This window comes from Perca flavescens, chromosome 9 (assembly GCF_004354835.1).
Source record: "Perca flavescens isolate YP-PL-M2 chromosome 9, PFLA_1.0, whole genome shotgun sequence".
NCBI lineage: Eukaryota > Metazoa > Chordata > Actinopteri > Perciformes > Percidae > Perca > Perca flavescens.
Window position 1 is genome coordinate 81,659 of NC_041339.1, and position 13,342 is coordinate 95,000.

At 44.3% G+C, this 13,342-nt stretch overlaps 1 protein-coding gene and 1 pseudogene across 1 annotated transcript; both read right to left on the reverse strand.

The window, feature by feature from the left end:
• Positions 1 to 205: 205 nt before the first annotated feature.
• Positions 206 to 3,569, reverse strand: LOC114561955 (replication factor C subunit 2). Its single transcript, XM_028588132.1, has 6 exons — positions 3,336 to 3,569; positions 2,936 to 3,041; positions 2,652 to 2,753; positions 1,979 to 2,237; positions 1,666 to 1,888; positions 206 to 618 (listed from the first exon to the last, which is right to left on the reverse strand). Exons 1-6 carry the CDS (start codon positions 3,541 to 3,543, stop codon positions 587 to 589), a joined length of 930 nt encoding a protein of 309 aa, XP_028443933.1. The 5' UTR covers positions 3,544 to 3,569; the 3' UTR covers positions 206 to 586.
• Positions 3,570 to 3,609: 40 nt separating this feature from the next.
• LOC114561524 (uncharacterized) overlaps positions 3,610 to 13,342 on the reverse strand; it is a 9,882-nt pseudogene continuing 149 nt past the window's right edge.

A 13,342-nucleotide genomic window follows, 5' to 3' on the forward strand; every position in this document is an offset into this window, starting at 1 on the left:
GTAATAATCAGGACTTTTAGTGTGTATAGAGCCAGCATATCTCCACATGTAAATGGTGAATTAAGGGTTTATTTCAACCAAACCAGAGTGGTGATTGTTGGAACAGTGGAAAGATGAACCAAGACGGCTTTTGGTAGTTTTATTTAGTTTCTCTCCACTTTGAATGAAGTGTGTTTTACAATGATAAAAATCCCGATTATTTACCTGGAGTCTGGTGGAGTTTGGTGATGGTGATTTTGGGTTACATTATAGCTTGTTTCTTGTTTAATACTGTACCAGTTTCAGAGATTGTTGGGAAAGTGAATAAAATAAAATAAATAAAAGCATATGTATCGTGTCTTCATTCAAAATGTGTGCTGATATCTCCATTAGCTCTAAATACACACACACACACACAAAAAGTGAATTAAAGTTTCATTTAAACCAAACCAGAGTGGAGATTGTTGGAACAGGAAATATGAACCAAGACGGCTTTTGGTAGTTTTATTTAGTTTCTGTCCACTTCCTTCAGCTGGCAGCAGGGGGCGCCGTCTTATTGCAGAGTGTCCCCAGCAGCCCGGCCATCTGCAGCAGAGAGTTCAAGCCTTCAGATATCCTCATGCGAGTTTGACAGATCTCCTGCAGCACAGAAACACATCATGCTGTTACAGTTTTTCTTGATAGCTTTGATACAGCAGTCAACTCAAACTCCACATTTTCAAAACAGTTAACACACAGGCCAAAACAGTGGCACTCATGGTCAAAATGAAACATTTTGTTTGCAAAAGGCTCTAACCGTGCCAAAACATTTAAAATATGCAACAAAAGCAAATTTTGCATTCAAACAACACAACTTGCAAAGAAGTGTATGAGCTCTTCCAATCAACCATTACACAGTGGACAACAAAATACAAAATACAGCACTCAGTGCGAATCAGTGCACCATTGCTTGTCATTGTAGCCTATTACTGTATGGAGCTTTCATGCCAGTGCCATTTGTTGTCAAATTTGCTTTCTTGCAAAGAATTGTATCCAGAATCAGAAATGATTTGATGCAAATTTTATTGATTCCATTGATTCTTATTTTCAAACTGTGGCTGAAAACTGAAATACTGTAAATATTACACAAAATACATGTAAACCAAACCAAAATAAAATCTATTAGAGTATAAGAAATTAAGAAAATAAAATTAAAATATATTACAGTAAAGTACAAACTGTTACTGTAGAGTTTGAGAAATAGCCCCTATTGTGTCTTGACGATGGGGCCACATGGCCTAACCCTGCTGACTGATTGCTAATTGAAGATTTGTGTCAAAGAGTGTCAAACAGGTGCTTCAGTGATTTCATACTAATGTAGGTAGTTTCTAATAGTTAGGAACAGATGGTTTCTGTTTGGTTACCATAGCTAAAACAATGGAGTTTGGACTGCTTAAATGACATCCGTGTTAACTGTTCTGCAAAAGCATGGGGAAAATGTGTTAATCCAATGAGAAAGGGTTAACACATTTGCAAGAGGTGTCTCCTGCTCTGCTGAGACAGTGATGATGAAAACCAAGTGGATCCCAGTTTCTTTAAGCAGGTCAAAGCAATCAAGAAAAACTGTAACCACGGTGTGTGTGTGTGTGTGTGTGTGTGTGTGTGTGTGTGTGTGTGTGTGTGTGTGTGTGTGTGTGTGTGTTTCACCTCGATGAAATACAGCTTGAGGCCATGGGGAGGGTCTTACAGACCCTGGCATTGTTCCCCATGATGTCATCTGGCGAGTATCCGTGCGCCCCTTCCACCTCGCGTTACGCCCGGTCGACGCCGCCCGCCACGCAGCGTCCCAGCTTGCATCGCACACTTTGATAACGTTCTCACTGTTGATTAAGCCAAACCTGTAATGGGTCGCCTGCAGGTTGTTCAGCGCCTGCAGGACACACAGGAAGTCAGCACAACACACAGGAACTGAGCACAACACAAAGGAAGTCAGCACAACACCTGTCTGTCTGTCTCCTACCTGTCTCATGTCTCCCCGTGCGGTGAATATGACGGCGTCCAGACCGTCGTCAGACACCGACAACTCCTCCTTCTGGACGACGTCCTGAAGTTTTGCCAGGATCTGCCCGTCCGTCAGCTTGGCGTAGTGCAGCACGACACAGCGCGAATGGATCTGCTGGATTATCTTATCTGAGATGTCGCACACCAAAGCGAAGCAAATCGTATTGGAGCACATCGCCATTATCCACTGCAGCGTTTGCTGGGCGCTGTACGTCAATCTGCAGGACACAGAGAGCCAGAGTTTTAGCGTGTATAGAACCAGCATATTTCCACCAGACTCCATGTAAATAATCAGGACTTTTAGCGTGTATAGAGCCAGCATATTTCCACCAGACTCCATGTAAATAAACAGGTCTTTTAGTGTGTATAGAGCCAGCATATCTCCACCAGACTCCATGTAAATAATCAGGACTTTTAGCGTGTATAGAGCCAGCATATCTCCATCAGACTCCATGTAAATAATCAGAACTTTTAGCGTGTATAGAGCCAGCATATTTCCACTAAACTCCATTTAAATAATCAGGACTTTTAGTGTGTATAGAGCCAGCATATCTCCACCAGACTCCATGTAAATAATCAGGACTTTTAGCATGTATGGTGGTTTAGGGTAACATTGCAGCTTGTTGTCTGACCTGTCTGCTTCATGCAGGATCACAATCTTTTGTCTTCCTTTCGGCAGCGCGACTCTCTGCTGAGCAAACACCTTGATTTTTCTCCTAACACCATCAATTCCCCTAAAGAAAAAACAGCAAACATTGTTAAAGTCAGTGTGTGTTAAGGCCCTGACAAACCAACCCGATGGCTAACCGTCGGCTGATCAATCTCTCCCAGTTTAAATGACCGTGTTTCTCCATGGTCCGGGCGAAGGGGGGCCCTGGTCTTGTATGGTTACACTCTGACTTGCGTTTCTTGTTACCTTTCGTTGGAGGCGCTGAGCTGCAGCAAGGCCTCCTTCATCGATGCTCCCAGCAGTGCCCGGGACAAACACAAGATGCTGGTGGTTCTCCCTGTTCCTCGAGGACCTGCACAACAACACACACCCAGACACACACACACACACATGCACACACAGACGCATGCACACACACACACACACACACACACACACACACACACAGAGACACACACAGAGACACACACAGAGACACACACACATGCACACACACACACACACACACACACAGAGACACACACACAATATTGTAAAGTCTGTAAAGTGTTTTTCATTGCTTGGACACAGTTTTCAAAACTCTACACACTTACAAAACTGTAAGATTATTAAACATATATTTAAACAGATATTTAAACTATCTAACCTGCTACGATGATGTTGGGGACGTTTCCCTCGCTGGCGAACCCTTCCAGACGACTCACGGTCTCTTCGTTCCCCACGATCTGGCGCAGGTGAACAGGCCGGTATTTCTCTACCCAGGGAAGCTCGGAAGAGGTCGCCTTGGGAGTTCTTTCTACCGGCTTCTGCTGCTCGCACTCGACCGTCAGAATCTCAGCATGATCATGGTCCATATGCTCCCCTTCCTTCTCCTCCTGTGTGTGTGTGTGTTTGTGTGTGTGTGTTTAGTGGGCGGAGCTTCACCTCGATGAAATACAGCTTGAGGCCATGGGGAGGGTCTTACAGACCCTGGCATTGTTCCCCATGATGTCATCTGGCGAGTATCCGTGCGCCCCTTCCACCTCGCGTTACGCCCGGTCGACGCCGCCCGCCACGCAGCGTCCCAGCTTGCATCGCACACTTTGATAACGTTCTCACTGTTGATTAAGCCAAACCGGTAATGGGTCGCCTGCAGGTTGTTCAGCGCCTGCAGGACACACAGGAAGTCAGCACAACACACAGGAACTGAGCACAACACAAAGGAAGTCAGCACAACACCTGTCTGTCTGTCTCCTACCTGTCTCATGTCTCCCCGTGCGGTGAATATGACGGCGTCCAGACCGTCGTCAGACACCGACAAGTCCTCCTTCTGGACGACGTCCTGAAGTTTTGCCAGGATCTGCCCGTCCGTCAGCTTGGCGTAGTGCAGCACGACACAGCGAGAATGGATCTGCTGGATTATCCTATCTGAGATGTCGCACACCAAAGCGAAGCAAATCGTATTGGAGCACATCGCCATTATCCACTGCAGCGTTTGCTGGGCGCTGTACGTCAATCTGCAGGACACAGAGAGCCAGAGTTTTAGCGTGTATAGAGCCAGCATATTTCCACCAGACTCCATGTAAATAATCAGGACTTTTAGTGTGTATAGAGCCAGCATATTTCCACCAGACTCCATGTAAATAATCAGGACTTTTAGTGTGTATAGAGCCAGCATATCTCCACCAGACTCCATGTAAATAATCAGGACTTTTAGCGTGTATAGAGCCAGCATATCTCCATCAGACTCCATGTAAATAATCAGAACTTTTAGCATGTATAGAGCCAGCATATCTCCACCAGACTCCATGTAAATAATCAGGACTTTTAGCGTGTATAGAGCCAGCATATTTCCACCAGACCATGTAAATAATCAGGACTTTTAGCGTGTATAGAGCCAGCATATCTCCACCAGACTCCATGTAAATAATCAGGACTTTTAGCGCGTATAGAGCCAGCATATTTCCACCAGACTCCATGTAAATAATCAGGACTTTTAGCGTGTATAGAGCCAGCGTATTTCCACCAGACTCCATGTAAATAATCAGGACTTTTAGCGCGTATAGAGCCAGCATATTTCCACCAGACTCCATGTAAATAATCAGGACTTTTAGCGCGTATAGAGCCAGCGTATCTCCACCAGACTCCATGTAAATAATCAGGACTTTTAGCGCGTATAGAGCCAGCATATCTCCACCAGACTCCATGTAAATAATCAGGACTTTTAGCGCGTATAGAGCCAGCATATCTCCACCAGACTCCATGTAAATAATCAGGACTTTTAGTGTGTATAGAGCCAGCATATCTCCACCAGACTCCATGTAAATAATCAGGACTTTTAGCGTGTATAGAGCCAGCATATCTCCATCAGACTCCATGTAAATAATCAGAACTTTTAGCATGTATAGAGCCAGCATATCTCCACCAGACTCCATGTAAATAATCAGGACTTTTAGCGTGTATAGAGCCAGCATATTTCCACCAGACCATGTAAATAATCAGGACTTTTAGCGTGTATAGAGCCAGCATATCTCCACCAGACTCCATGTAAATAATCAGGACTTTTAGCGCGTATAGAGCCAGCATATTTCCACCAGACTCCATGTAAATAATCAGGACTTTTAGCGCGTATAGAGCCAGCATATCTCCACCAGACTCCATGTAAATAATCAGGACTTTTAGCGTGTATGGTGGTTTAGGGTAAAATTGTAGCTTGTTGTCTGACCTGTCTGCTTCATGCAGGATCACAATCTTTTGTCTTCCTTTCGGCAGCGCGACTGTCTGCTGAGCAAACACCTTGATTTTTCTCCTAACACCATCAATTCCCCTAAAGAAAAAACAGCAAACATTGTTAAAGTCAGTGTGTGTTAAGGCCCTGACAAACCAACCCGATGGCTAACCGTCGGCTGATCAATCTCTCCCAGTTTAAATGACCGTGTTGCTCCGCATGGTCCGGGCCGAAGGGGGCCCTGGTCTTGTATGGTTACGCTCCGACTCGCGTTTCTTGTTACCTTTCGTTGGAGGCGCTGAGCTGCAGCAAGGCCTCCTTCATCGATGCTCCCAGCAGTGCCCGGGCCAAACACAAGATGCTGGTGGTTCTCCCTGTTCCTCGAGGACCTGCACAACAACACACACCCAGACACACACACACACACATGCACACACAGACGCATGCACACACACACACACACACACACACACACACACACACACACACACACACACACAGAGACACACACAGAGACACACACACATGCACACACACACGCACGCACAGAGACACACACACAATATTGTAAAGTCTGTAAAGTGTTTTTCATTGCTTGGACACAGTTTTCAAAACTCTACACACTTACAAAACTGTAAGATTATTAAACATATATTTAAACAGATATTTAAACTATCTAACCTGCTACGATGATGTTGGGGACGTTTCCCTCGCTGGCGAACCCTTCCAGACGACTCACCGTCTCTTCGTTCCCCACGATCTGGCGCAGTTGAACAGGCCGGTATTTCTCTACCCAGGGAAGCTCGGAAGAGGTCGCCTTGGGAGTTCTTTCTACCGGCTTCTGCTGCTCGCACTCGACCGTCAGAATCTCAGCATGATCATGGTCCCTATGCTCCCCTTCCTTCTCCTCCTGTGTGTGTGTGTTTGTGTGTGTGTGTGTGTGTTTAGTGGGCGGAGCTTCACCTCGATGAAATACAGCTTGAGGCCATGGGGAGGGTCTTACAGACCCTGGCATTGTTCCCCATGATGTCATCTGGCGAGTATCCGTGCGCCCCTTCCACCTCGCGTTACGCCCGGTCGACGCCGCCCGCCACGCAGCGTCCCAGCTTGCATCGCACACTTTGATAACGTTCTCACTGTTGATTAAGCCAAACCGGTAATGGGTCGCCTGCAGGTTGTTCAGCGCCTGCAGGACACACAGGAAGTCAGCACAACACACAGGAACTGAGCACAACACAAAGGAAGTCAGCACAACACCTGTCTGTCTGTCTCCTACCTGTCTCATGTCTCCCGTGCGGTGAATATGACGGCGTCCAGACCGTCGTCAGACACCGACAAGTCCTCCTTCTGGACGACGTCCTGAAGTTTTGCCAGGATCTGCCCGTCCGTCAGCTTGGCGTGGTGCAGCCGCGACACAGCGAGAATGGATCTGCTGGATTATCCTATCTGAGATGTCGCACACCAAAGCGAAGCAAATCGTATTGGAGCACATCGCCATTATCCACCGCAGCGTTTGCTGGGCGCTGTACGTCAATCTGCAGGACACAGAGAGCCAGAGTTTTAGCGTGTATAGAACCAGCATATTTCCACCAGACTCCATGTAAATAATCAGGACTTTTAGCGTGTATAGAGCCAGCATATTTCCACCAGACTCCATGTAAATAATCAGGACTTTTAGTGTGTATAGAGCCAGCATATCTCCACCAGACTCCATGTAAATAATCAGGACTTTTAGCGTGTATAGAGCCAGCATATCTCCATCAGACTCCATGTAAATAATCAGAACTTTTAGCGTGTATAGAGCCAGCATATTTCCACTAAACTCCATTTAAATAATCAGGACTTTTAGTGTGTATAGAGCCAGCATATCTCCACCAGACTCCATGTAAATAATCAGGACTTTTAGCATGTATGGTGGTTTAGGGTAACATTGCAGCTTGTTGTCTGACCTGTCTGCTTCATGCAGGATCACAATCTTTTGTCTTCCTTTCGGCAGCGCGACTCTCTGCTGAGCAAACACCTTGATTTTTCTCCTAACACCATCAATTCCCCTAAAGAAAAAACAGCAAACATTGTTAAAGTCAGTGTGTGTTAAGGCCCTGACAAACCAACCCGATGGCTAACCGTCGGCTGATCAATCTCTCCCAGTTTAAATGACCGTGTTTCTCCGCATGGTCCGGGCCGAAGGGGGCCCTGGTCTTGTATGGTTACGCTCTGACTTGCGTTTCTTGTTACCTTTCGTTGGAGGCGCTGAGCTGCAGCAAGGCCTCCTTCATCGATGCTCCCAGCAGTGCCCGGGACAAACACAAGATGCTGGTGGTTCTCCCTGTTCCTCGAGGACCTGCACAACAACACACACCCAGACACACACACACACACAAAGACACACACACACATGCACACACAGACGCATGCACAACACACACAGAGACACACACACACACATGCACACACACACACGCACGCACAGAGACACACACACAATATTGTAAAGTCTGTAAAGTGTTTTTCATTGCTTGGACACAGTTTTCAAAACTCTACACAGTTACAAAACTGTAGGATTTTTAAACATATATTTAAACAGATATTTAAACTATCTAACCTGCTACGATGATGTTGGGGACGTTTCCCTCGCTGGCGAACCCTTCCAGACGACTCACCGTCTCTTCGTTCCCCACGATCTGGCGCAGGTGAACAGGCCGGTATTTCTCTACCCAGGGAAGCTCGGAAGAGGTCGCCTTGGGAGTTCTTTCTACCGGCTTCTGCTGCTCGCACTCGACCGTCAGAATCTCAGCATGATCATGGTCCATATGCTCCCCTTCCTTCTCCTCCTGTGTGTGTGTGTTTGTGTGTGTGTGTTTAGTGGGCGGAGCTTCACCTCGATGAAATACAGCTTGAGGCCATGGGGAGGGTCTTACAGACCCTGGCATTGTTCCCCATGATGTCATCTGGCAAGTATCCGTGCGCCCCTTCCACCTCGCGTTACGCCCGGTCGACGCCGTCCGCCACGCAGCGTCCCAGCTTGCATCGCACACTTTGATAACGTTCTCACTGTTGATTAAGCCAAACCTGTAATGGGTCGCCTGCAGGTTGTTCAGCGCCTGCAGGACACACAGGAAGTCAGCACAACACACAGGAACTGAGCACAACACAAAGGAAGTCAGCACAACACCTGTCTGTCTGTCTCCTACCTGTCTCATGTCTCCCCGTGCGGTGAACATGACGGCGTCCAGACCGTCGTCAGACACCGACAACTCCTCCTTCTGGACGACATCCTGAAGTTTTGCCAGGATCTGTCCGTCCGTCAGCTTGGCGTAGTGCAGCACGACACAGCGCGAATGGATCTGCTGGATTATCTTATTTGAGATGTCGCACACCAAAGCGAAGCAAATCGTATTCGAGCACATCGCCATTATCCACCGCAGCTTTTGCTGGGCGCTGTACGTCAATCTGCAGGACACAGAGAGCCAGAGTTTTAGCGTGTATAGAGCCAGCATATTTCCACCAGACTCCACTAACCCCCCTAACCCAATTGCAGCTTGTTGTCAGACCTGTCGACTTCGTCCAGGATGAGGATTTTTTGTCTTCCTTTCCGCAGCGCGACTTTTTGCTGAGCAAACACCTTGATTTTTCTCCTAACACCATCAATTCCCCTAAAGAAAAAACAGCAAACATTGTTAAAGTCAGTGTGTGTTAAGGCCCTGACAAACCAACCCGATGGCTAACCGTCGGCTGATCAATCTCTCCCAGTTTAAATGACCGTGTTGCTCCGCATGGTCTGGGCCGAAGGGGGCCCTGGTCTTGTATGGTTACGCTCCGACTCGCGTTTCTTGTTACCTTTTGTTTGAGGCGCTGAGCTGCAGCAAGGCCTCCTTCATCGATGCTCCCAGCAGTGCCCGGGCCAAACACAAGATGCTGGTGGTTCTCCCTGTTCCTCGAGGACCTGCACAACAACACACACCCAGACACACACACACACACACAGACACACACACACACACAAACATGCACACACACACAGACGCATGCACACACACACACAGAGACACACAAACACAATATTGTAAAGTCTCTAACCTTTTATAATAATGTCAGATTGTGGACCAAACTCTAGATTGTTTTTCATTGCTTGGACACAGTTTTCAAAACTCTACACACTTACAAAACTCTAAGATTATTAAACATATATTCAAACAGATATTTAAACTATCTAACCTGCTATGATGATGTTGGGGACGTTTCCCTTTCTGGCGAACAATTCCAGACGACTCAACGTCGCTTTGTTCCCCACGATTTGTCCCAGTTTGACAGGCCTGTACTTCTCCACCCACTTCTCTACCGGCTTCTGCTGCTCGCACTCGACCATCAGGATCTCAGCACGATGCTCGTACCTATCCTCCTCGTCCTTCTCCTGTTGAGCTTCCTCATCGGTGGGGATGGGGTGCAGTGGGGTCCTTGGGGTTGGGATCAAGCTCCATTTAAATAAATTTGGCTGCTTGTCCGGTCTCGGGTTGAGAGGTAATAAAACGGGCCGTACATACACCGTGGGTTGCTAGAAAATAAAACAGTTCATTTAAATGAAAAATAATTTACTAATCAATTAACTCAGCTACATGTGATCTATATTCATACAGTTGTATCTCAAACAACTGTACATATAAACACATTCTATAATATATTATTTAAAGAAGTACAGTTGAATGTGAAAAAAAGATGAATTAGTGAAACACTTGAATAACCGAAGACGTTGACTCCTCATCCCAAAAAACAGAGATTTTGGCCAGCACTTTCTCTTCCCAATCTGCTAGCTGCTCCTCAAAATTATCACCAGTGGAAAGGTGGGACACTTGAGCAGGGGTGTTCTATAATAACAAAAAATATGTTAATTGCAATTACATATTAATTAAATAAGCCCAATGACGCTTACATTTCCACTTTGATTCCTCAGCCGCCTCAGCATCCCTTCGTATAGTGTAATCATTTGATTAACTTTAGTGTGTCTTCACATTTGTTTGATGAAGGATTTGTGCTATTTAAAATATTTATTCTATATTGTGCTATTACAGAGTGTGTTCCCTGTTGTAATTGCAATTTGTTTTTCAAATGTTCCACCCAAAGAGGGTACCCTGAACACAATCTATAATGTATTATAGATTGTGTATTATAGATTGTGGTGGTGATGGCGCAGTGGATATGACACATGCCTTTGGTGTGGGAGATCTGCGTTCGATACCCACTGCGATACATCAACCAATGTGTCCCTGAGCAAGACACTTAACTCCTAGTTCGTCCAGAGGCGTGTGACCTCTGATCTATAGCAATTGTAAGTCGCTTTGGATAAAAGCGTCCGCTAAATAACATGTAATGTAATTATTTAAATAAGTTCAGTTATTACTTTCTGAGAAAAAAAAGAACTATTACTATTTTATATACAGAGGTGGAAAGTAACGAAATACATTTACTCACGTTACTGTATTGAGTAGTTTTTTTGTGTATTTTGTATTTTTCAAGTAGTTTTTAAGATCGGTATTTTAAAATGTACTTGATTACATTTTGAGTGAAGGATTGTATTTCGCTACATTACAAATCTCCTCCGTTACTGAGTAAAAAAAAAAAACGAAAAGGAAGAAAAAAAATCGCGCCCGGAATGACTACACCAGACCAGAGCTCTATCATTCTACACCAGCCCATAGACCGTAATGCACCTTCAATGCACCAGCAGTCTTTATTTTGCGCGAACGTATGCAGCTTCTCCTTCTCTGGTTGCAAGTGTGTCTATTAAAAGAAGTAGAAGAAGAACTGCAATGTGTCGCACCGTCGGACCCATAGCTAGATATATATGTATATCTGTATATATCTATGCGTCAGACCCATGGATAGATTAGTCTGGTTGGTGTGTAACTGCGTACGGACCTGGATGTGTCGGCAAACTGAGTAGGAGACGTTAGCGGACGTAAATGAGCTGTTATCCCTCAAAAATGACTTGACTGATGCAGAGTGCGCACTGAAATCTGAAGCTTTGCTAGTTAAGCTGCAAAAGCAACAAGGCATCCAGGTATGCAGCAGTCAGGACCAGCTTTGTGACAAACTGCAAAATTGCCAAAACAGTAAGACATTTTTTGAATGGGAGTTTATTAGAGAGTGTTTGGTGGACTCTGCTGCGCTCTAATATCCCCGCAGAAAAAAAGAGACGTTTGAGAATGTGACGCCTGACATAAAATTAATATTGAGCAGAATTTAGGCTATTGGTCCGGCCCTCCACAACAGTCCCTGTTTCTCATGTGGCCCCTTGGGAAAATGATTTGCCCACTCCTGCCAGGACAAGGTATGTAGGAGACTGGCTAAATTAATTCACATACATCTAATTAGTTCATATGGGCTACTTACAGTATCTCACAAAAGTGAGTACACCCCTCACATTTTAGTAAATATTTCATTATATCTTTTAATGGGACAACACTGAAGAAATGACACTTTGCTACTATGTAAAGTATTAAGTGTACAGTTTGTAAAAAGTCTAAATGTGCTGTCCCCTCAAAATAACTCAACATACAGCCATTAATGTCTAAACCGCTGGCAACAAAAGTCAGTACACCCCTATGTTATATTCCCATATAGGCAGATTTTTATGTTTAAAGGCCAGTTATTTCATGGATCCAAGATACTATGCATCCTCATGAAGTTCCCTTGGCCTTTGGAATTAAAATAGCCCCACATCATCACATACACTTCACCATACCTAGGTGATGGTGAAGATTGGCATGGTTTTATGTCAGTTAGCCTAATAGCTGGTTTGATTTGCATTGAGAGATGATTTTATGGAAAGTACCCCATGCCAATCTCTAGGTATGTTGAAGGGTATGTGATGATGTGGGGCTATTTTAATTCCAAAGGCCAAGGGAACTTTATCAGGATGCATAGTATCCTGGATCCTTGAAATAACTGGCCTTTACAAAAAAAAATCTGCCTGCCTCTATGGGAATTTAACATAGGAGTGTACTCACTTGTGTTGCCAGCTTTTGTGGGATACTGTAGGTGTAGACGCTAGCTGCTATTCTGGGCTGTGAACATTAGGGTCTGTTAATGTTAATATAATTAACAGTCTATGGGCTTAACCCATTTATGGAGTCAAAACACATGATTTTGCCTTGATTTGCATTATAACTGTTGTTTATGTTTGTGAAGAAAAGAAGGATGGCCTCAGAAATAACAATGTATGGTACTTTCACATTTAATTGATTGTTTGAAAACATTTTATGGGATGGTCCGAACTAAAATTGCACATTATACCTTTCTAAGGGTCTTAAATAACATGTGTGACATGTGTTATGTTGTTATTACATGTGTATACATTTGTATAGATGTTTATACCTTTGTATAGATTTGTCTTTATTTAAAAACAAAATAGTTTGGGATTTATGACCCATTGTCCTATTTTCACTACATGGGAGAGATCCCCCCTCTATAACAACAAATATGCACCCCGAATATGTTAATTGAAATTACATATTAATTAAATAATTCCAATTACACTTAACATGTTTCAACTTTGATTCCTCATCTTACAATTAACAAACTTTAAAAATATACTCACCATCATTGGAAGATATTCTAAAATAAAAAAGCAATAAACATTAACTTAAGACAACAGGTTGTAACACACGTTTTCTCTTTAAGTATAAACAGTGTCGACATGAAAGAACATCATATGTTGTTATTAACCACAGACATGTTCGCTTACATTATAGCCAAAATACAACCTAGGGTATGTTTATGCTAGCATCAAAATAGGTAAACACTAAGAAGTCTCGACAGGCCATGAAACTTAGCTTGAAGAATCTCCAGGAACTAAATTAGTTTGCTACTTTTGGCCTTTTTTACACTACTGTTACTTTGCAGCACAACATATAATCTCATTCCACGACAGAGTCATTAGCGGACATATA